Genomic DNA, 24,949 nt, shown 5'->3' with positions numbered 1-24,949 from the left:
CTCCTTTGGTTTCTGTAGGAGCAAATTTTTACCTATGGTTTTCTCTCGTGGAGCTAGTTAAAATGCAAGTGTGTGGTGAGCTGATGAGCATGGAATACTGTATCAGCATTTAAGAGTCTGAACAGCTGAACAAGCAGGCAGCACTGCTGATCCTGGGCACTACAGCCTGCTGGTAACTTAGAGCAGATATACAGCACTATGGTGAAAATTATCATCTGCTAAAATATTCTAAGCTAGCTTTCCTGGGTCTGATATGAATTTCATAATGGTGTAATGATACTTTGAATTTGGCCAGTGATTTTGAAAAGTAGGCTATAAGGAGCCTACATAGAGAAAGTATTCCATTAAGTAAATGTGTATGCATCAATTTTAAAACCATGTCTATGTGAAAAGTAATTATTTTTCTCTAAAAGACTTACTGTAGTATAAAGTTCCAGAGAGATAACATCTATTCTGTCTTTATAATTTATAATTCTTGATTTATAGGTGGTCTGGACAGAGAATAACTCATATAATTTGCCACATTTTCCCACAAATTCCTTTAAAGCTTTGCATTTTCACCAAGCTGCATTCAAAGTTCTCTTTGTTAATCATAACTTGCTAGGCAGATCTATACTATCAATTCTTGTATCAGATGATACATTCTGAAAAGATGTGCACTATGTCTTGGATACCTCAAGAAAACACATTGGGATGGATGATACAGGATTTTGCTAGTGTCATATTTCAGCACATATAGAAACACAATGCTCCAATATCAAGTTGCTCCAGAATTAATTCAACGTTTGAATAAAATTAAAACTGATTAAAATAAAAATACATAATTATTTTATTTTGCCATATTTAAGTGGTTGACAGTTATAAAACTGAACCTAGTTCTGTCTCTTTATTTTTGCTTCCAGTGCCTGACTAAGCTAAGTAAGCTAAAGGAGAAGGATATTTAGTCCCTGTTAAGGTAAAATCCAAATGTTGTCTTATACATGCATATGTGACCCTACAAGTATGATTTATGCAAGGGTATTTGGGGTTTAATGAACTAATTATTGAAATCTAGAAATCAAAACTAGTAATTAGTCACTTTAGGGTGGAACTGGTTTTGAAATATTATCTTTCAACAGTACTGTAATACATGAAACAATATCAGTCCTTTACCAGGTCAGAAACATACGTTTGTTAGAATTGACACTTGAGAGACTATAGCTAATGAAAATGAGATTGGTAGAGTTTATATCAGTCTGACCTCATGCCAGGGAAGTTCGTGGAGCAGATTACCTTGAGTGCCATTGCACAACACAGGACAACCAGGGGATCAGGCCCAGCCAGGACGGGTTTAGGGAAGGCAGGTCTTGCTTCACTAGCCTGCTCTACTTCTGTGACAGGGTGTCCTGCCTAGTGGATGTGGGAAGGGCTCTGGGCTCCTGGAATTTAGTAAAGCCTTTGGCACTGTCTTCCACAGCATTTTCCTGGAGAAATTAGCTTCCCATGGTGTGGACAGGTGGACACTTGGTTGGGTAAAAGCCTGGCTAGTGGCTGAGCACTGGTGCTGAGTGGAGTTAAATCCAGTTGGTCTTCCCTTTCCTTCTTCAGCTACTGAGGCTAGTTCCTGGAAGGTGAACTGTTGTTCTTTTTCAAGGGCATTACATCTCCTTAGCTGGATGGCCCCAAATTATAATGAATGTCACATTTTGTCAGTTATATAATCCTATGGAAGAAATTTTTTTTCAGCTTTTATCATTGTAGTAATTCTGTCACTATCATTGTTGGAAGGATTGGACTGCATCTCAAGTGATCCAGACTGACATCTGTGTTTTGTTCTTTGGGTAGAAGTGATGTCCAGTGATTTTCAAGTAGGAATATCAATATAAATTGCAGTTTCAAACTCAAAATATTCCCAAAGCATTTCTTCAGATTTCCTGTCTGTAGTGTCATCATCAGATTTGCTGCTATAGTGCAGCAGATAGTTGATAATACATGTATTGCATCTGGCCAGTGTGGAGTGTGAAACTCATGTTTGCAAAGTGTCTTATATACACATGATAAATTTTGGCAACGGGTTTAATCCATTATTGCCTCCGTTTCTTCAGCTGCAAGTGAGAATAATATTACCTGTCTTTTTTCCAGAGGCCTTGTGAGGGGGCATTTATGTTTGAGATCTAATTGCGGCAATCCAATGAATGATGGATTGACACCAAAACCTCCCATTGTGTGCAAAGGGCCCTACGTTCATGCAATTCCCAATAACAGAACTCTCAGGTCAAAGTTTGTCGTTCAGATCCAGGAAAATACTTGTAAGTAGTTGTTATGGTCCCCCTGAGTCACCACATAGTTTCACTCTTAATTTTATTTCACTAGCTGCCTCCTAAATTGAATTGAAAGGTTCTCCCACTTGTAATATTTAAAGGTGTACAAGCGCTGTGCGCAGGAGCACCTGTGACCTGTTCATTGCCCAGCAGTGATAGATCTGGTAATAATGTGCTTGCTATTCTGGCTGTGCTGCACCTTGGTAACACCTAGGGTTTAATTGAAATACACCCTGACATTGGTTTTGTTCGTGAAGCATAGAATGGACATAATTACCATGAATCTACTGAGGGATATTATGGCAAAATGTCGTATTACTAATTCTGGCTCCTCACTCTCTTTGGGGAAAAAAAGTCACAGATTTTTGTAAAAAACAATGTGCTGCAGTTTCATAGAAGTCCTAAAACAAGTAATTTTCCAAAAAATTAACTTCTTATATTTCTTTGTACCTATTTTTTCTCTCAAAACACTATCACAGTAGGATAATTGCATTGCCCCTAACAGTTTCATATTCCTTCATAATTAAATAAACAGCTTGTAAATTGCAGACCACAAAGTGCCTGTGTTCCACTCTTACCTTAAGGGGTTTCCATAGTTACAAGGACAAGAAGTTTAACCATCATTTGCCAGACTCGAGGCTATTTGAAGCCTTAACTTTTTAACTCATGTCTCTTTTTCTCTTTGTTGCTTTGTTTATTAACAGAATGAGGGAGTAATTTGGGCTCAGTTAGCCACCACAAATGCAGTGATGCAAAATGGACTCTGGTGCTTTAGTGTGTTGTTAGCTGGGTATGTTTCTCCCAGAAGGTATTCTGAAATGATACATACTAACAATATAGCCTATAGTTATCAAGGTTATGAAATACCTACCAAGCACTTCTCCAACTCAGCTTGAAATAATTCAGCACTTAAAAAAGGAAAACAGGAAAACACTGTTCTTAGCACAGCATCATGGCATAGAAGTATATAGGCAGATACCTATTTTAAATCATACTCCAAAAAAAATTGGTGCAGGTTCTCCATATACTGCTTTAATATGATTTCCTTTCATTCCTCAATCTCCTCTGTTTTACCTAATATGAAGTGCATTTGGAAAAACTGCAGTTGTTATGGTACGAACTCGATCTTTTCATGCCACTGAAATGGACAATTCTCTGATTTGCTAATATCAAAGTAATCATCAAATCTTTTAAAATTCCTTCAGATTTTACCAGAGTATCTCTACTGCCAAACTGTAGAGAAGTATAGAAAACTTGTTCATCAAACTAAAATATTTTTGTCTTCTTATCTATGTTATCTGCTGAAGCCAAGAGCTCAGCAAGGCTCAGGGGATGACGTGTATGGGTGACAAGAATATTCAGCATTAGCATATTCAGTAGACCAGTGCAAATACTGTAATTTAGGAAATTATGTTTTGGACATTAAAAACTAGATTCCAATTTCCTATGGTTAGGATGAAACTCTCTTAAGTGCAGGTATATACTCTAATTTTGTTTGTTTGTTTGCTTGTTTATCTTCATTATACTGGCTATGTTTGTATGTGCATTCTTAGGTTGTTCTGACCTGACATTTCCCACATCTGTTTTTATCATTTGTGAGTAGCTAGAAAATTTTGGAAGTAATCAGGGCTAATACCTTGGATTCCATGAGCCTTGCACATTTTTGCTTTTCCATTTTTGAAAAAACAAACTTTACTATTACTTAGTATTAACATATTTAGAGTGGAGATTTTTGCCTACCAATTTGAAATGTTGTAGTACATTTTTGAAAAGGATGTTAATTTACAATTTAATGTTTCCATGTATAAAACCTGATAATATTCTACCACACCAAAACTAGTTTGTTTGATATAAAGTATCACTGTACTATGTTTAAACAAATGTTATTAAATCACTGCTAAAGCCAAAAAAAATACTTTAATATTTCAAAAAATGACCCCTATCTGACAGGACTAGAACCCGCACAGTGTTGGGCCAGTGCTTTAGAACAACACATAATTTTTTATTAAGGGTGGTTTTTATGCCAGTTTTGTTGTGGTCCTCAGATGCCTTCCCAACATGGATCTGTGATTTTAGTTTGTTAATAAATGAAAAAAGAATAAGAAAGCATAGTTATAGAAATAGTGCAGTTTAATTATTGCTCACTGAGGTATTTCTCATAAGAGAGGGAAATCTTGCGTGCTTGTATGGCTTCCTCTTATGTCATGGTTGGTACAGGAGATGCCATGACAGACTTCTGTAATTAAGAGAATTTTATTATCGTGTTATTGTAAAATTTCTAGTGTTCAGTTTCCTGTTTTCCCCTACATAAATATCTGTCCAAAAGGAAATATGAGATGGAACAAACAACAAAATGACAGAGAAAATGTATTTTATCAGCTGAATTAGTGAAGCAAAATGGAACTTCAGTAACCCAGGGGGAGCAGTGATGAGGTAGAAAACCTTTTTACCTTTATGTAATTGGTTTGAATCAAGCCCAAGTCAATACAGAACAAAAGTTACTAATGTCTATACAGGGTCTCGAGAAAATGAATTCAAATTAACTTTGAAAAGGGACTAACTAAACTACATTACATCCTTTTATGGACACTTAATTGAAGTTACAGTGGCCTTGATTCAATTTAGCTTAAATTAAATTCTAAATAAGAATGTCCACACTAAGATTTAATGTAATAGAATTAACCCACTTAAAAGTTAATTCCAATTAAAATTCTAGAATGTTTCTGGGTGCACTAGAACCTGTATTGTGGTGGATTTTATGAAAGAATTTTAGTTCATTGTGAATAGTTCATAGATTGCTCCTATTCATACCACTGTGAACAGTCTTAACAGAGAAGTTAAGATTGTCTTGTCCTCATCACCCTTGGAGTGACTCCCTGGAGTGACATCCAGGGAGAGGACAACAAAGAAGTCTTGTAATTCCTCTTAAGAAATCTGCTTGTCCATAAGAAAATTTCTTTACATATCATCTGATGTTTTCTGTGATTTTCCTGTGAATTTAGTTTTATTGAGGATACAAACTACAAGTGATACTTAAGGGTAAAATTATATGTATAAATAGAGAGAAATGCCCGACTGATTGAGATTCAAACATTGTGAAATATCTTAATTTCTAGCTAAAATGCAAATATTGTTGCTTGGACCAATGTGCACTCAAATTCTCATTTTTTAAATGTTTATTTCATGTTAATTTCCTTTACCTGATGTTAAAGAGAAAATTTTAAACCTTAGGAAGAAATGAGAGAGGAAATCTGAAATCATTCTGGAAAATGAGATGGGTGAAATAAAGCTGTTTTCTGTATAACAAAATGAAAAACAAGAAGAAAAAGGCAGACTGGGTCAAACTCACCCTTGATTGAACTCCCCTGAAATCAGTGGCGATTCAGGAGGATTGAATGTGTCCAATCACATTTAGGTCTTTCAGATCAGTGTCTCAGTGATTCAGCTGAGTCCTAAAAGGCTTGCAGGAGACAACTAGGAAGTACCTATGGAACAGCTACATCCACTCTGCCTCCTACACTTAAATGCTTCAAGGGGCCACGGAACTATGTCCCAGAACAAAACAGTGAAACATAGAAAGAGGAGAATAATTTGTATTGTGAGTGTTTTGATTTGTCTGGTCTCATGAGTAATCAGTTTGCATTGTAGGGCTGTCTGTCTAGCCCACTCTGCCCTCCACTGCATTTAACTAAAAATAAAAAACAAATAGATAAAAACTACTGGGCTTTGAATCCTCCCAGGTTTTTAGACATTATTGCAATGGCTCCCTTAACTGTTGTTGAGACTTTTAAAGTCCTGTAGCAAAGGGAAAATTGATTTTTAAGAATGTAGATGCAGTTACCCAGTTCTATAATCACAGTCACGGGGTTTCATTGTAAACCAATCCGTTTTTAAAAAGCCAAACACCTCTGACAGGAGTCAATCCATGAAGAAATTAAAAATCAGATTAGGAAGAGGAAGATACGAGATCTACTGTAAGCCATTTCACTTATTTTGCATGATGATGCATTGTAGTTCTCTGTTAAGAGCATAGCATGTGTTCCTTTTTTGGTGACAAAAGCATCCCGTGGAAAAAAGAGAATGGTATCATTGTACTGTGTAGGGGCAGGGAACAGCATGCAAACTGTTTGCACCGCTCTTGAACAGAGAGCTCAAGTCCTTGAGGGTTCAGCCAGGTGGAAAGGTATTTCCAGAGAGGAAAGGGGGGAGGTGAGGTGGGCAGGAGGTTATGGTGAGTGAATCCCTGGCAGTGCGGTTCCATCGGCCCAACCCTGCACAGCCATATGGGGACACACGTGAGGCTGCTGGAGCATTTGCAGAGCAGATGTTGGTGGAGGATTTCTGACCCCACTGGAGCTCCCTGCCCACAGCTCAGTCTCTGTTCTGGGAGGAAGGTTAACCCTCATGTGTTTCAGTACTTTGTGGAGCTAAAGCATATTGTGTGCTTGTCTCTACACTGAAATTCCCTTGGCTGCTTCTGCTGGCATTGCTGCCAAAAGGGGATCAGTCTCAGGCCCTTGGAGCATTCACAGTTCCTGAAAAGAGAGTCAGAAAGAGTTACTTCTGCATAAGGTCATCCTGGGATTTGGACCTATTTTTATTGCTGTACTCCAAGCTCTGTTCCATAGAGAAACTGTTTTCAATTCTCTGGTGCTGATGCTACTGGAAGAGACTTCCCAGCATAATTAGCTGCTTGATGCACCTAGCTCCTCCTCACGTGTTTGGAAATCTGCTGTTTAATTTGCAACTGTAGAGTGGCTTGTTTTCTGAAAAAACACAGATATCATTGCAAAGGGCATTTCTCTCAGAAAACCTCTTTAAAAGGATGTGAGGTTCAGCATACATAACTGTGCAGTAAAGAGCGAAGCAAAGATGCATTTTCTGAATGGATCCACATATTTCTCAACTTGAAAAAATTTGAAAAAAATGATTTGAATGCTTCTCATACTGAAATTTTCTGGGACACGACTGAGGGAGAGTTTCTGTGATTTAACAATTCTTCAGCTGAGACTTACCTGTGATGTATTTGTGATGATGTAGTTTTACTGCAATAGTTTAAACACCTGATAGTTGATAAATTCTGTCTATATTTTAAATGCAGTACATATAACAGCATATTGCAAGTTTCTTCATGGCAGCTGTACATCATGAACCAAAGTGTGCTAGATCATACTGTACCTCAAACCATATATTGGGATAAAGCCACGGCCTTTGCACTGCACAGCTCTGCTGCTGAGACAGTTATTCATAGACCCACAGACAAGACAGAAAGCAAAGCAGGAGTTGCCAACAGCAACTAAACTGCCAGTGATCCAGCTAAGGGTCACTGGAGCTTGGGGAAATATCTTTGCCACCTGCCATACCTCATTAGGCAGAGCTTTGGAAATGGTGTGGAAGTTCCCTTTTATTATCAAAGCCCCCCATTACAGGAAAACCCTTCAGCAATCAGAGGGAGCACAGCCACTTTCTCCTGGTAATATAGCAAAGGGAGAACACAAGACATAAGGCCTGAGACCTAATTAAAAAAAAAAAAAAAAAAAAAAAAGAGAGAGAGAAGAAGGAAAAAAAGGGTACTATTACAATACCCATAAGGAAGGCATCTCTGCATACACATTTGGCAAAGTTACATTTCAGTAGGGTAACTAAGGTGTCCTTCAAGCTGTCCCTAAGGAAAGCTGCAGCGTGCATTGCTGCAGAGGTAGATTATCTCTGTCATTCCTTGCTTCTCTTCTGCTGTGGATCTTAAGAGGGCACTGCTTTTAGCTCAGAGGAAAATGTGTAGTACATCGAGTAACAAAGAGTCAGATAAGCTGTACAGAGGAGAACGCACATATCAAATGTCAATTTCAGAAAAAAAAGACTTTTTATTACTGTGCAAATAGAAAACCAAACGAACAACTCTCCATATATGTCTGGGAATGTCTCTATGGCCATAAAGAGAATATACATTATTGTGCTAAAAAATAATGATATATGCTGTGGTAATTAGAGCAGTGCCACAGACAGACTTTAGGTCATGTTTGGAAAGACATTTGATAATTCTACTGTGTCTGGGGAACCGACTGTGCAGTAGGGAAATTCTTAACATTTTAAGCTAAATTTTTTGACTATACAGCAGAGGGCACTCATGATATTGAATTGACCATAGAGTTGCTATTTTGGTACTAGAAAAATGAAAAAAGAATTACTTAGAAGACAACGAGGTGTCAACAAGGACTAAAGAAGCTGGTTGATGGTCTGTGTTTCGTGCGTGGGTTTGTAAAGCTAAACCTTCATGTGTCTCCAGCATAAATAGGTACTGAATAGTAAATTACTCTAGTACAGAGCTCCAGATGGATCTTTATGTAAAGCCCATTAAAATATTTCCATAACACCCTTCAAGGCTTTAAATTAATTTTCCACTGTGATTTTGTGCTAGCTAATTTTTTTCCAGGGTATTTCCAAGACATTTATGATTTTAAATTACCCTGATATAAAATACCTGCACCCAGACTTCCTGAATATTTAAGGTCTGACTTCTGGAAAACCACCAGTATAAAAGAAGGGATCTTTTTACTATATTCTTCCTGCCTCTTGGAATCTGACTGCCGTATGTCAGCCTGATGCAAACCTCACTAGCTGGAAGTGAGGACTAGCAAGGTATTGCATGGTATATTTTCTACTGGTCACAGTCGCTTTTTTTGGATCATCAACTCCTCTGTACTTTAGCAGCACCAAGTCCACTTAGTGTGGTCTTGTCCTAAAAAATGCATTTTACTTCCTGTATTGCCAAAGAAGAGGGGAAAAAGTCAAGTAATATGAATAAATCCAAAGTTAAATCAAATGGTGGCTGCAAAAGCTAAGATTTGCTCTCACTGCCTCCTGGAAAATCTTGCAGAGTGATGGCAATATAGATATTCTGCACTTATATATTGAACAAAATATGGTTTAGGCAGACACAGAAAGATCAAACATACCAATACGTGTAAAATATATCTAGGATTTGTATTTACACATCACAAAATGGTGATCCTGTCTTCAAAATTGTACACTTAGAGAAGTTATCAATTAGTCAGTAACCAAATTTGTATTTGAAGTATGCACAGATTCAAATTTCCAGAAACCGGACGGTGTCAGATTTCCCTGGGGGTCTTTGACAGATCATTGTGCTGAGGCATATGTTTGACTGAGACATCCCTAGCACAGGACTAGGGAGAACAGTAAATATAAAAGCCACCGATGATTTTGGCCTACAATACAAGGAAAAAGCTTTTCTATGTCAATGATTCATTGTTTCAGTCAATAACCAAAAATAGGAAGGATATAGGGAGTTTATCTTAAAAAGATAAAAGCATTCATTTCAAAAATCTTTTTGCACCTGAGATGTGGAAACATTTTGGCTTCTGTTAGACAACATTTACTCATCAGTCTCAAAACTGGATAATTTATTTGTTGTAATGATGTACTGTGTTCAAGTTAAATGATTTTTGTCTCCCCATGGAGCTTATGTGTAGTGATGAAAAGGGAAGATTTGCTGGATGAAGGACTAGGTAAGGGAAATGTTGGGAGATACAGTCAGGTTCAAGTAATTGGAACAGGAGGAAAGTGCCTTGGAGTGCTTGCAGAATGGCTTGGGATCACCAGCTTTATGGAGGCTAGGAAAGAACAGCTGAAGGGACTTGGCACATACACCATCTGATGTGGAGGGTGCTTGCTCTCCCATGGCCTTTCTTATTTCCCTGGACTTTTTTGTTCTGCAGATACTATAGTTTTTTGGTCCTTCAGGAAATCCGGGATAAAGGGCTGAGAGCAGACAGTCACAAAAAGAAAGGTAGAGAAACTGTATGACATCCTACAAAGCTGCCTTCAGTAGTGAATTGGTCTGAAAAGACGATTCCTGTACCTCTGCAAGCCCCACGTGCTGCCTGTGCCTCAGCAGCCTCGTACACAGGGATAACTGGCAGCTCTGAGCGCAGACACAGCAGGCTGAGCTCTCATCCCAGTTTCAGTGAAGACAAAAGCATTGCACCAGTGCAATGGTAAAATAATTGGTTGTTGTGTTTCTGTGTCTGTTTTATTACTTGTTAATGGAACTCATTGTTCAGTACAAGTCCTTAGGGTATAACTTTTAGAAGAATTTTGAAAACGAGAAAGGAAAAACAAATTACTACACACAAAAAAAGTTTTAAAAAGGTGACAAAAATGCTAATACAATAAATTAGCTATCGCAGATGATGGTTAATTACTATTCAGTAGCAAAATTCATGGGTCACAGATCTTATCTAAGGACATTAAAATTGATATTAGGCTCTAATAGAATTCTTCTGACCACAATGACAGATTTTTCTTCATAACTGTGTAAGACAGCTGGGAACTATGGTCTTTTCACATGCTTTTTGAAGATAGTTTTACTGCACTTGGACTTCTGCGAGCAAACTTGAATTTTAGTGATTAGAATGTTTCTCTGTGCATTCTGTTCAGCACCTCTGAAGAGATAAGTGACCTCGTGAGCCTGCAGTGAAAAGGAAGGTGTGCAGAGCAGCCTCCCCTCGTCTGGTCCAGTACATTATCCTGAAGCCATGAAGCTGATGCTCAGGAGCAGCTGTTGGCAGAGGGAAGGGGTGGAGGGGTGGGAGCAATAACATCTAACTACAGCCACAGCGTTCTCCAGAGCCATGGGACAGCAGTGTTAGCTGCAGAGAGAGAGAAGTTGAGTGACTTGCTCAAGGTTGCAAAACACATTAGTTTCATGAATCTTTCATAACAAGAATGATGTTTTATAAATAGCACATACAGAGAGATCAAACATACAAATACAGCTCAGACTTTCTAGTTCCCTTCAGTTTTTTAACCATTATATTGGCTTTCTCTGCAGTAAATTATTAAAAATGAGATGAGAACACTTGCTAGCTCTAAACCATTATAACAGGTTTTTTAAAAATGCAGAAATGAATTCTCAAAAACACATTGTCTGAATACATAATTACAAAAAAGAAGGCTTTCATTAGAATTACTGTGAGATGAAAGTTAATACATTTTCCTGGTTTAGGTTTTTGTTTGGTTTTTTTGGAGGGGCGGTGTTGGGGTTTTTTATATGTTGTTTTTTGGTTTTATTTTTGTGGTTGTTTTTGGGTTTTTGTTTGGTTGTTTGTTTTGTTTTGTGTTTTAAGAAAGGTCTCTTTTTTTACATAAAATGAATCAATTTGGAGCCTGGAGTGGAAAACTGTTGCCTTATGGTATTTCATTTTACTGAATATATATGTACTATCTGCCTGGGTGCTCTAGGTTATAAATATGCTTTAAGCTTGCTATAATTTCCAAGACTTCACTTTTGGCTGATTTATAAGAAATTTCATTAATCTCAGCAACAGAGGAATCTTGAACTGAGCAGCAGATTGAAAATGAACTGAAGGCTGGGGACTATAAAAACTGCCACACATGAATCAGTAGTGAAGTTCTTAAAATGGTAATGATCATTTGTAGTGTAAAGGTCTTTTTTCCCCTTTGCAGTAAGAATTTTTTGAGAGTTTTTTCAAGGTACCAATGAAACTGCCAGCCCTGCAGCTACAGTGATATTTTTCAGCATTTAAATAAATGGCTATTCTCATTTCTGTGTTCAGTACACATTTGCTAATGAGTGTTTCTCTGCTGCTGGTGCCAAACAAAAGAATTGAAAAGGACATATCATTAAATTGGATGATGCTCAGCATGCTATTTTATTTTATTTTATTTTATTTATTTTATTTTATTTTATTTTATTTTATTTTGTTTTGTTTTGTTTTGTTTTGTTTTGTTTTTTGTTTTGTTTTATTTTGTTTTATTTTGTTTGGCAAGATCTTGTCCCATCACCTGCATGACACTCAGTTTTAGAGACTTCTAGTTAAACTCTGATTCAGGAATTATGTTTGTATAGACAAAGATTTTTTTACCCATAGCAGGAGTCTTCATTTGCTTTTCATATTATCTGTTGTCTTGTCTTGCAATGTGTAAAAAAGTTAACACCTTGAATACTCTGATAGTTCCTGTCTTAGTAGATTCCTGTTGCTAACTTTTGCCTTTTGAGATGCTTGTCCTTTCTTTCAACTCTCCCTCGAGTTACATTTCTTTTAGGTATTCATTGTGGTTGAACTTCTTATCTGCCATCCACCTACATACATTGTGCACTGGAGTGTGCAAGAGAACTGATGTATGGCTATTTCTTATCTCACCGCCAGTTGCGGCTGATATATGTGTACAGAAAAATAATATTAGAAATTCTATACCTGTTCTCACTATTGAAGTTCAAGAAATTGCTAGAGTTGACTGAAAGGACTTGAGAAGCCCTTGTCAAGAGAACACAATTATTTGAGATTAATTTAATGTTCTCCTTCTTCTTTCTTCCTTTCTTTCAGACGATTCAAACTCCAGAAGGACCAACACCAAATAAATTATGAATGTTGAACAAGATGACCTTACATCCACAGCAGATAATGATAGGTCCTAGGTTTAACAGGGCCCTATTTGACCCCCTGCTTGTGGTGCTGTTGGCTCTTCAGCTTCTTGTGGTGGCTGGTCTAGTGAGGGCTCAGACTTGCCCTTCTGTCTGCTCCTGCAGCAACCAGTTCAGTAAGGTGATCTGTGTGCGGAAAAATCTTCGAGACGTGCCAGACGGCATCTCCACCAACACCCGGCTACTCAATCTCCATGAGAACCAGATCCAAATCATTAAAGTTAATAGCTTCAAGCATCTGAGGCACCTAGAAATCCTGCAGCTCAGCAGGAATCACATCAGAACAATTGAAATAGGGGCATTCAATGGTCTGGCCAACCTCAACACTTTGGAACTCTTTGACAATCGTCTGACCACTATCCCAAATGGGGCTTTTGTATACCTGTCAAAACTGAAGGAACTGTGGTTGAGAAACAACCCCATTGAGAGCATCCCTTCTTATGCTTTTAACAGAATCCCTTCTCTCCGGAGGTTGGATTTGGGGGAATTGAAAAGGCTTTCATACATCTCAGAAGGTGCCTTTGAAGGTCTGTCCAACTTGAGGTATTTGAACCTTGCCATGTGCAATCTTCGAGAGATTCCTAACCTTACTCCACTTGTAAAACTGGATGAGTTAGATCTTTCTGGGAATCACCTGACTGCCATCCGGCCAGGCTCTTTCCAAGGGTTAATGCATCTTCAGAAATTGTGGATGATACAGTCCCAGATTCAAGTGATAGAAAGGAATGCTTTTGATAACCTTCAGTCACTCGTAGAGATCAACCTGGCACACAACAATCTAACACTACTGCCTCATGACCTGTTCACACCACTCCGCCTAGAAAGGATCCACTTGCATCACAATCCTTGGAACTGCAACTGTGATATCCTTTGGCTCAGCTGGTGGATTAAAGACAAGGCACCCTCCAACACTGCATGCTGTGCCCGTTGCCACACGCCTCCCAGTTTAAAAGGAAGGTACATTGGTGAGCTGGACCTGAATTACTTCACTTGTTATGCTCCAGTGATAGTGGAGCCACCAGCAGACCTCAACGTCACAGAAGGCATGGCTGCAGAGATGAAATGCCGGGCATCGACCTCCCTGACCTCCGTATCTTGGATTACCCCAAATGGATCTGTAATGACGCACGGGGCATACAGAGTTCGGATTGCTGTGCTCAGTGATGGCACGTTAAATTTTACAAAGGTAACTGTGCAAGACACGGGTTTGTACACATGCATGGTGAGTAACTCTGTTGGGAATACCACGGCTTCTGCCACGCTGAATGTGACCGCCCTGGATAACCCTGGTTACACGTACTTTTCAACCGTCACGGTGGAGACTGTGGAACCTTCTCAGGATGAGGCACAGACCACAGAGCAGGTTGGGCCCACACCGGTTACCAACTGGGAAACCATTAACATGACAACCTCACTCACTCCACAGAGCACAAGATCAACAGAAAAAACGTTCACCATTCCTGTGACGGACGCAAACAACGGGATCCCAGGAATAGATGAGGTTATGAAGACTACCAAAATCATAATTGGTTGTTTTGTGGCTATCACTCTCATGGCTGCTGTGATGCTGGTAATTTTCTACAAAATGAGGAAACAGCATCACCGGCAGAACCATCATGCTCCAACGCGGACTGTAGAGATCATTAATGTGGATGATGAGCTTACAGGTGACACACCCATAGAGAGTCATTTGCCCATGCCAGCAATAGAGCATGAGCACTTAAATCACTATAACTCTTATAAATCTCCTTTCAACCACACAACAACAGTTAACACAATAAATTCAATACACAGTTCAGTGCATGAACCGTTATTGATCCGAATGAACTCAAAAGACAATGTTCAAGAGACTCAAATCTAAAACATTTATGACATTAAGGGGTGGGGTGGGGGGACAACAAAAGATGGTTTATAAAACAAATGACACAAATGACTGGGCTAAATCTACTGTTTCAAAAGTGTCTTTACAAAGAAAAAGAAATTTATTTATTAAAAATTCTATTGTGATCTAAAGCAGACAAAATTATGTGTATTCCTCAGAACCTGTTTTTGCTGCAGTTATTTACCCTCCTCGTTCCCGTTTTCCTGCCCAACCTACCCTGATTCCCATTTGCCATATTTTTCATAGGAGATACTGATTCCCTAAAAGAACTGATCTAGGAAATTTTGTAAGAATTCTGTTACACTTTGGGAATTTTTATGGTGAATTCTAGTGGTGAGATTCGGTCTATTTTGTCACTTTCTCTTTTTTCTTTTGTTTTCTCATGCCCTTTTTGAAATTATTCAGCAGAGAATGGAGTAATAACAGCAACTTTGCAAGTGAGAAAAACAAACCTTTTTTTGCTCCATGTAATGATTTGCTCTGTATTTACCGAAAGCACCATTCTGTGAAAAAAATGAAAAAAGGTAAAAAAAAACCAACCAAAAATTAATTTACTTGTGAAAGCCTATAAAACCCATGATCTTTTAAGCAATTCTAGAACCAGAATTTGTAGTTCAAACACTAAACTAAGATTATAAATAAAATATTGGTTTTTTTCTGTACTTGGATATAGCTCATTCTTAGTGTGGCTTTAAACATCAGAAGTTTGTTAAAATTCTTATGATAATCTGCTCTGATGGTCCAAAACACAATCAATTTAAAGAGAATAATTAAACCATTTTGGATCATTACTGAAGGATATCACAGTTTTCATTTTAGTTTATGAAAACAACATACTGGCAAATAAGGGTGTTTGATTTCTAATGCAAGATTGAGATCATTCCTTCTAATGGTGTTTGCAATTATTTCTATTATATCACAAGATGCTTTTCACAATGCCAGAAAAGTTTTGCAAGCAGACAATAGTGAAAACTTTTTTCCTGTTATTTTTTATTATTTATAACTGTCAATAAGAAAATGCATCCTTATATCAAAGGTAGTGGTTTCCAGTGCAGTTGTTCTGGGACTTCTGGGCAAAAATATGAAAGAAGCTTAGCCATAAAAATACCTGTAATAAGAGCTGTATCCCTGTGTGCAAAATCAAATCAAAATGCTGTTCATGGAGTAAACCACAGGAAGAAATCTGAGGATCTGGGCTTAAAAAATGGAACAAAGTCACACAAATCATAGGATATTATAAGTTATTGTAATTTGAATGACAGTTAGACTCACTGCAGTCCCCAGTTTCCATTAATTTAAACTCAGACTTATTTACCAATGGGAAATGCACGTCCTTTCCTTTTCTGTTTATATACATTCTCTGGATTTAGCCTCTTGGTGCAGCACTAGTGGATATTGTGCATACTGAAGGCTTTCCATAAGAAAACCCACTTCAGGACATTGTGTTCTTCCAAGCAGAAGTTCTGCCAAATTAAACTTTATGCATTGGCAGCTGAACAGAAGCATTTTAAGATGATTTAAATCAGGGAAAAAAAGGTGTCTTATATATAATTTCTGAATATCTTTTCACCTGTTTTCTTTCTTAGCCACCCTTATTGAGGGTTTTTGGGGGTCTTGTGCCAGGTAAATAACATTCTTAGCAAAATCTGTTTGGATCTTTCTAGTATAGAACAGTGTGTGGGATGAAGACCCCACTGAAAAATAAACTTCTATTCTGTAAGTTTAAGATGGAATTCCGATATGTTGAGGAGGTAAACATCTCCTGTTAGGTGCACAGTTCTCAAGGTTGCAAGTGAATGTTGCAGTACAAAGGCCTGATTTAAAGAGGACACAGTGGAGATAGGTGACAATGAATCACACCCTGCAAGGAGTCTGATAAGTGTAATAGTGAGTGAAACCCAAAATTCTATAACAATCTCTAAGAAACATTTGGCAAGGCATTATCCTTTGGTGTGCTAGATGAAAAATAATATCTACTCAAAGGGAATTTTAATAGAGGGCAAAGATGGACCTGAATGTAAAATACTGCAGCTGTGATTCCTAGGTTTGCCTGTTTCTTCAGAGTGCAGTCGAGTATTTCATGGGTGGTTTCTTTTAACCACTGTGATAGATTCTGCACAAAACTACTGCAGTTTTGTAGTATGTTTGTTTGTGTTCTTTGCCCATCTGGCTAGCAACAGTCAGTCCATGGGCAATGCTAATTTGAAAATTAAAAAAAAAATCCATTCAGGAAACCTAAATCTAGACATTTAAATCTGCAATTAATAGGTTTATGTTAACAAATTATGTCTACTCTAACCAATATTTGTGAAAGCAGTTATGGTCAACATGGTTTTATAAACATGTAGTATTTTACTAACCCTAAAGTTGGTTATAAAAAACCAGGAATAGTTATTTTCAAGTGCAATGCTGGATCAGTGACAATCTTTGATCCTTTTTGCAGTAATACAAAATACTATCAGTGACTGTTTAAAACAATATTTTCTTTCTTATTCAGTGTTAATCTGGTTTTATTGGCCAGTCAAAAAATCAGATATTTCTGCTTGCTCATAATAAGCATAAAGGAAAAGCATTTGGGTGTGTTTGGTTGGGTAAGTATATATGTGTGGACTATGTGTTACCTGTCAGTCATATTAGTGATGATTTTCCCATCATGTTGCCTACTCTTCCTTCTGATCACTTCTGATTCCTTCCTACTTCCACAAGACACTCAGTTCTTTTGCAGGTGAATTAAATACCAGAGTTAGAGAAGATCATATTTTGAATTATGAACTGGGCTCTGAAATAAAGTGAAAGGAGTTCTGTGCTCTCTCTTTTTGATGTTCAAACCACATGCCAATGCTTCCTGTCACTGCTCCAGAGACAACAAGGTTGAGAAGGAAGCCTGCATCTCCTGTATAACAGAGCATAACTGACAGAAAGTTCTAATGAAATTCTTCTTGCAGGTGACCATATTTTCTGCGATGTAAAACAATTGTGCAAAAAAAAAAAGTGTTCTTGATTATGATCTATTGCTTTCTAGTGGGTTCTTGAGAAATGATGAATTATTCTTCAGTTCATTTGATGGAGTTTGAAGATGTTTATCTGCTGTCCTGTACAAATAGAAACTGCAAAACATTTTCTTTCTGGAATTTTCATCAAGTCTTGCAAATCATGCCATATACAGAAATAACATGTGAAAAGTAAACCAAGTGAGTTCCATTCAATTCATCATAGAAGATGGACATTTTATTTTCCTTCAAAAAGGGCTAATGTATGAAAAGTAATAGTATAATTGTATTTTTTGCTAAAATATTCTAACACATTAAAAATTATATTTAATCATTTAAAGATTCCCTGTCCCCACTGGTCACAGGTTGATCACAGAATTAGAGAAAAGACAAGTAAATTAATATTGTACTTTGTTATACCAGCTTCATAGTCTTATGAAAATGTTTCATAACAGCTGTTACAAGCTTTTATGTGTCAGGAGTGACCATTAGTGTAGTCTTTCCAATGAGGAACATGGGAAATGTCTTCAACTTTCTCACCACTCTCTAAAGGTTATATCCCATTTTTACATGAGCTAAATACATAATTTTTGAAATTCTCACTTTTTTTAAGAGAAAAAAAAAATCCAGGAGGTGAAACTCTAAGAAAAGGAGGTACTTTGCAATTTCTTCCCAAAAGAAGTAAATGAAGAAATAATTTATCCTTATCTTCTAGGTGTAATAAAACCAGTTAGACTTTAGTGTCTTGGTTTCTCTTTTTTTTTAGTAGAACTATTTAATTTTTTCTTAGTAGGACTGTTTATTTTTTTCTCATTTGTGCAGGTATGGCCAAGAAAATTCTCATTTCTAAAATTTGGTCTGCAGTTAGTCCAAAGATGGTGGTGGATATTTTATTACAGAGGTGATGCTATATATCAGTATTATAAATGCTAACACATGGAGCCAACATTATTGACACAGAAGAGTTTCATGAGGAGGGAATGGGCTTGGGGAAGTTTTGGGAAACCTACCAGGTAAATCTGCCATTCCCGTTGGCCCTACAACGTCACTGATGGTTTCCCCCATGAAATTTGGGAATCTAGATTTGGGTTGGGAACAGCTTCATCGACTGCTCCTCACTTAAGAGCATAGATGCAGAAGTAATCAGCATAATAGCTAATGCAGTGTATGATTAGGAATGAGGAAAATTTCTTTTTATTTGTTTACCACATTTAATCACAAGTAGGTTGTAAGGCTTAATGCGCACTAAAAAATGGAAAACTTGAATAAAGAAAGTCACAGGTTTACAGTGTTAAGTATTACACAAATGGCAAAACCATGCTTTGAAAAAATATGAATGTTGGTTTGATTGACTCTAGGATAGTTTTTTTCAATATTAACTCTATTAAGACAAATGAGATCTGTACTTAATAATTACATGCTATTTATTTCAACAAGAATAAACCATATTTTTTTTAGGTGAGAAGTTTGTAAGGAAATGTAGCTTAACTTGTCTTGGTTTTACTCCTTGCTCTCATGTTTATAACATACACTCAGAAACACTGATCTGATTACATCATCAGACAGTTTTATAGTCGTTTTTGTGAAATCAGAAAGAGAAAATTAGTTTGTCATTTCTGGGAACTTTGAAAAAAAATCTTTTGTTAAGATAGAAATTCTTAGCAGAAAAAATAAAACAACAAGCCAGAATAAATTAGATTATTATTCGACATGAAAGGAAGAGTAAGATGTAATGTTTAAAGCAAGAAGTGGGAGTTACATATCCCAGAAAATCTTTACATGTTTTCCAACAGCACAATTTGCAAACTCAAAAATGAGTTACTTTTTTGTGTATCCTACAGCTTCTGCAAGGATTCTAACTGCTTTACCCACACTTTTCTGCTTTCTTCTTCTATTTTGCAGTACACATATGATAAAATCTGGGCTTTTAACTCTGCAACAAGTTCTCACAGAGTATGAAAGGAAACTCTCTTAAATCATCCAAATTCCACTTATTGCAGGTGCATGGCTGGTGCTCTCTGGGACTTTTTTCAATCTACTTGAAATGCCTTGTGAGTGAGAGATTGCTTAGTTTCTTTGATTCTCTGCTATTATAGCAATATATGATTAATATCTTTTATTGGAGATGTTTTTGCATGGATTATACTTTCATCAAATTTAAAATATAAACTGCAATTGTATTTTATTTTAGTAAAATATTTTGAACTCTATGGACTTGAAAAAATACTTCTGTTCCTTTCACAGTAGCTCAGTTAAATGCAACTAAATTACAAAAAAAAAAAAAGAGAAACTAGCTTGGAATGCTCTGCATGAAGTTCGGTCTGTATCTACCAGTCAGATTAAAGGAATAAAGGAAGAAATGTATAAAAAAAGAAAATAAGGGGGAATAAATGAGCCAAGAGAGAATCTAGTAAAACAGAACTGGAGTTAGTGGACCACAGAATTAATCCAAAGCCTATAACTAATTTAATTCTGTAAGATGTAATTCAATTTGATTTAATTTGCTCATTTATTTCCTCAAAAGGACAGTTAGTTGTCTAAAAAGGGAGGTGGAAAGCCGAGTTCTGTTTTTGACAGTACCCACATGATATCAAGCAGGTTTTCCTTTTCCTTGCCCTCCTGGGCTGAACATTTCTGTTGAGCTGTTCAAGTATCATTCCTGGGGCACCCACCCTCCCAGCCTGGGTCAGGAGTGAATTCCAATGGTCAGTGAGACAAAGGACAGTGTTGTGTCCTAAGCAGAGCCTCCGCAGTTCTTGATGTTTAAGTTCACTAATTCCTAAACAACTCATTCTTATTTGATAACATGAAGTCGTTTAATAAACAGTGGATATCTTTTGAATATTGTATATGAAATTAAGGTTGTTGGTCCCATGCCATGCATTAATTAACTACCTTCCTCGTTAAAAGAGCCTTTTTTTCTTTTTTTCCCCTGTTGTAATGTATGTTTCTTTGTGATGAAGAAAGATCAAAATCAAGAATTTGATCAAATTATGAAGACTTGAAAGACTTATCAATGTCTTTGAATTAAGACTATAAAAGGATTACAAATTGGATAGAACTACATTAAAAAAAAAAAAGACAGTAAATAGCAGTATTCTAAGATTCGTAGAAAGCAAATGCCTAAATAAAGTCATCATGACCTTAACAGACTGTATAAAAAGAGGAATTCACAACTTTCATGGTTTTGCTAAAACTTCCTGGACAGAGATTGTTCTGTTGTCCTAATTTTATTTTTTAAATAAATTCTATTTCCTGTGTCAGGAGTGTTTCCATCAAGATGGACATGAGTAATTATTGTTGGAAATATTGTCCCCCCCCGTTTCTATCTGGAGAAACACTGGCTCTGGATGTTTATTTTTTCAACTCCCTGCTGATTTCTGACACTCCTGTGGGGAAGCAATCAATTTTGTACTGCAAAAAAAGCTTTTGCTCACCTCACACAACAATAAAATAACAAAGAGCTGAACCAGGCAACGAAGAAAAAAATAAAATGCAATGATAATGGTGAGGGAAGTTTCCTGAGAAAATAAACATTACAGGAGGAGAAAAAAAAAAATTGAAAATATGAAGGAAGTTGAAGAAGAGTGTGAAGCTGTTGTTTCCTTCTCATTTTGTCGATTGTGTTCCCAGGTATAGATGGATCATAGCTGAACCCATTGATGAATTCATTTAAAATACATTACATTGGAAACTCTTTTAGGGATTATTTTAAAACTAATAAAAGCAACATTCCGTAGACTTGTGGGGGTCAAAAATGTCATAGGGAACTATTTAGGTTGTTATGATGTTCGACTAGGACACTTGGAGATTACTGTAGCAACAAATTTAAGTTGGAATTCTGAAAAATTAACTACTCATACTTTACAAGTAGCAAATAATTTCCCAAAAGAAAAAGTAGAAATTTTTATTCTGGGAAAACCCAATTGGCAATTTCTGCATATATGTATCATTTTAACATTAACTTCTGCTGATTTTAAAATTGGATTTGTAAAAACCTGAAAGAAGCACAAGATGTATAGAATGGACAAAGATGGCAGTAGTGAAATAAGTCATTTAGTAGAACTTTCCATTTTTTTCCTTTCAAGTTATTTTCAGTAATACAATATTTTTAAATAGGGACTAAGAAGAAGCTTACATTCTTTTTCTACTTTATCTCCTCAAGTGGGGATAACATTTTAGGCTGCCTAATAAAACTGGTATTAGAACTTTGGAAAAAAAAAAAGGAAATATGCCTTATGAAACGTGATAATTTTGTAGCATGCTCTTTTTTTTTTTTTTTTTTTTTTTTTTTTTGCTTTACTTTAAGTTGCTTTTTCTGGCCTTTACAAAATAATAGAAGGAATTATAAAATAGAAAAATGGTCATTATTATGAAATTTTGGGAAGTGCAAGATATCTTATTATTCATATGTCCCTACTGTTTTCTTAATTCAATTCTAATTTGCTGGCAAAAAAGGGGTAGGAATCCCAAATAAGCCTTCCTTGCAATTTTTTCATGATTCTTTAGGTTATGAATATGCTGTTTTCTTTCCCTAATCAAATTAATATTTAATGGATTTTACTGTGTTTCAGGTTAGAAGCCTTTTCCTTTGTCTGTATTTACAGTTTAAACCATTTTCTGTACCTTCAGTTTTCACTCAACATATTTTTTTAATTAAAAAAGCTGAGTCTTTTTAATTACATATTTTCTCCATGATGCAGGGTTGTAGGATTCTGTGTTTCATCCCAAACTCTCTGGTAGTGTCTGGTCTCATTCAGTACCCTCATAGCATTTTTTGGTTGTATCAGTCTCTGTCTCTAATTGAGGGTCAGTCTCTACGGTCGCCAGGAATTTTTCCTGCACACAAACTCAAAGATAGTAAATAGAGATGCAGATCAGTGTGACTGCCCAGCACTTGTTTCGAGGCTTAGCAGCACAACGGGGTAAATTCAAACTTCCCAGGTTTCTGGGGCAATTGTGGTTTGGCTGCAGGGTGTCAGCAGAACAAAAGGACTGGAGTGAGGTAATTCATCTCTTGTGCCTGTCCTAACACAGGAAGATGTTACCTCTCAAGAGGAGAAGAGTTATAGTCTGTCTCCTCTGAAGTGTGTTTTACAACCCAAGTGAAAATAAAGCTGTTTGGGGTTTTTGTTTGTTTAGAGGGTTAGAGGGATTTCTTCCTTTTTTTTTTTTTTTTAATAGCTGTTTGTTTATTTAAAATTTCGGAAATCAATTGGAAGTTCAGATTACTGCAACTGTATTTAATGCATGGTTGGTGGAAGTTCCACAAGATTGTCACTTAGTTGATATCACTGAAAAATTGTATCAGCCTACTTCTAAATGGATTTTCCTTGTGCTGATCACAGATAATTACAGGTCTTTCTTTAAATGTCTTTTAAGTACTGATAGCACAGCTATGGAAGCACATTGCCAGGAATGATGCCAAAATTTTACAGTTGTGCAAATTCATCACATCTAATCCACTGGTACTGGTCTGTTGCTCTAGTTTAATTTTGAAGTTTTGATCTGACATGTGTTGCTATATTGGTTCAGTACGGGAAATTATTTTGTTCTTTTAAAATGTTAATTAAGTCCTAGGAGAATTGATGGGCTGAGAACCAAGTCTCTCACATTGCTTTGCTGTGACAGTGCTGCAGCTTTGATTTTAAGGGAATACCAGAAGCACATGAGAAGTGCTCATCTCTTCCAGGCAGTCTTCTGTGACAAATGCAGTTCTCTGTCTGGCATTCACTCTAAGACATAAACTCTGTCAGACATATTGCAAATAGGCCACAGGATATTCATCATGGGGTAAGAATTATTGATACCTCTTGCTTCTGAGTTTGGCCTTGGGTTAAATTTGTATATCTTCATTTAAGTTTCCATCAAAGGCTCTATCTTAGTGCAGCTGCAAAGTGTTTGATAGCTGACAGCCAGTCTTTGCAAGGTCAATTATGCAAAATTAACAGTGTCATCACTATATGTCTGTTGTTTAGATACAAACTGCTCTCTCTCCATCCCCTATGGAAACTTCCAATAATATTGTTTCTCTGCAATCCTAATTGACACGATTAATTCTTTTTATTCCATTTCATTTCTCAGGGCGTTTCCAAGGAATGGAAAAGTTAATGGCAAGAAGAAAGAAGTTGGTGATTTTACTTCCAGAACATATGTACATCCAGATAGTCACAGAATCACAGAATGGCTTGGGTTGGAAGGGAACTTATAGAGCATCTAGACCTATAGATCATCTGGTTCCGTAGGCAGGGGAAATGTTTGAGTAAAGTGCCCATGGGAAAAAAAAAACAAACAACTACAAGTAATAGATTGGTGAAGACATAAAAGATTAGAAACCAATATAAGTCCATTCATTCCTCTATTGTGGACGCATACACACATATGTATACACACATGAGTCCATGTGTGTATTGATGCTTTTCATCAGGTCTGCTCTGGAAAGCGATGCAGAGCAGATGTAGTGCACTTCTCTTTGTGTGACTAGACTGTCCACTGGCATCTGTGACAGAGGAGGAAAATGAGACAAAGAGGCTTTCACCAATTCTAGTGTGGACAGAGTTCCCCTATCCCTGAGGTAAGGGCTGACCCCATGCATGCAGTGCAGTGAGTCTGGAGGATCTCTCTTACAGGACACTGTGGTTCCTTACGTATAAACAGTGGGAAAGACAACTCAAGTTTATGTATCTGAAAGGGGAGAAAGTGATTATCTCTTTCTGTAGTAATTCTAGTTTTGCCACTGCTCTTTGTAACCAATATGTAAAAACTCTTCATTTCACTTTTTGTAGCAACCTCCCCATTTGCAAAATGCATCAAGAAACACAGACACAAAAAGCAGTGTGAAGTTGGTTAATTACTGCTGTTGCTCTATTTGCTAGGATTGGACTATTTTTCTTTTCCTTTGTGTTTCTCAAGCATGTAATGCTCCTCTCTGAGAATTTGAAATGGAAGGGTCAATGAGTCACTGCCTCCGAGTAAAACTAATGCAGGATTTTATGGTATTTGAAGGATATGGCATTGTTAGTGCCTGTTGTGCACCTGTAACAGCACTGTCAAAGGCACTGACAGTGCAGGCATATGGAGTGAGATGTGAGCAAATAATGGAACACCCTTGTTTCTCTCAAACATTAGCTTTGCAAGAAAGGGCAAAGAAATCAGTGATTCCATCCTCTAGGAAGAAAGTGACGGGATGCAGGAAAGGTGCAGGCACACATGCATGAAACATCAGAAGACATGCAGAGATGGGGGCATGCATTTCATTTGGGGAAATTCATTTGTAGGATATATCTTCTCTGTTCCTCATAGAAAAAGA

General features: G+C 37.0%; 1 protein-coding gene across 7 annotated transcripts in view; it reads left to right on the top strand.

Annotated features, from left to right (window-relative positions):
• Positions 1-15,312, top strand: part of LRRC4C (leucine rich repeat containing 4C) — a 476,199-nt gene extending 460,887 nt beyond the window's left edge. For all 7 annotated transcript variants that reach the window (XM_063398336.1, XM_063398337.1, XM_063398335.1 and 4 more), the window contains one exon: positions 12,671-15,312. In XM_063398336.1, the coding sequence (XP_063254406.1) occupies positions 12,713-14,629 (1,917 nt within the window). In that variant the 5' untranslated portion in view covers positions 12,671-12,712 and the 3' untranslated portion in view covers positions 14,630-15,312. The remainder of the gene's footprint in view (positions 1-12,670) is intronic.
• The last annotated feature ends 9,637 nt before the right edge of the window (positions 15,313-24,949 follow it).

The sequence above is a fragment of the Prinia subflava genome, chromosome 5, assembly GCF_021018805.1.
Source record: "Prinia subflava isolate CZ2003 ecotype Zambia chromosome 5, Cam_Psub_1.2, whole genome shotgun sequence".
NCBI classification, from domain to species: domain Eukaryota; kingdom Metazoa; phylum Chordata; class Aves; order Passeriformes; family Cisticolidae; genus Prinia; species Prinia subflava.
Note: the sequence above shows the minus strand (reverse complement) of the source record. Positions and strands in the feature narration are given on the sequence as shown.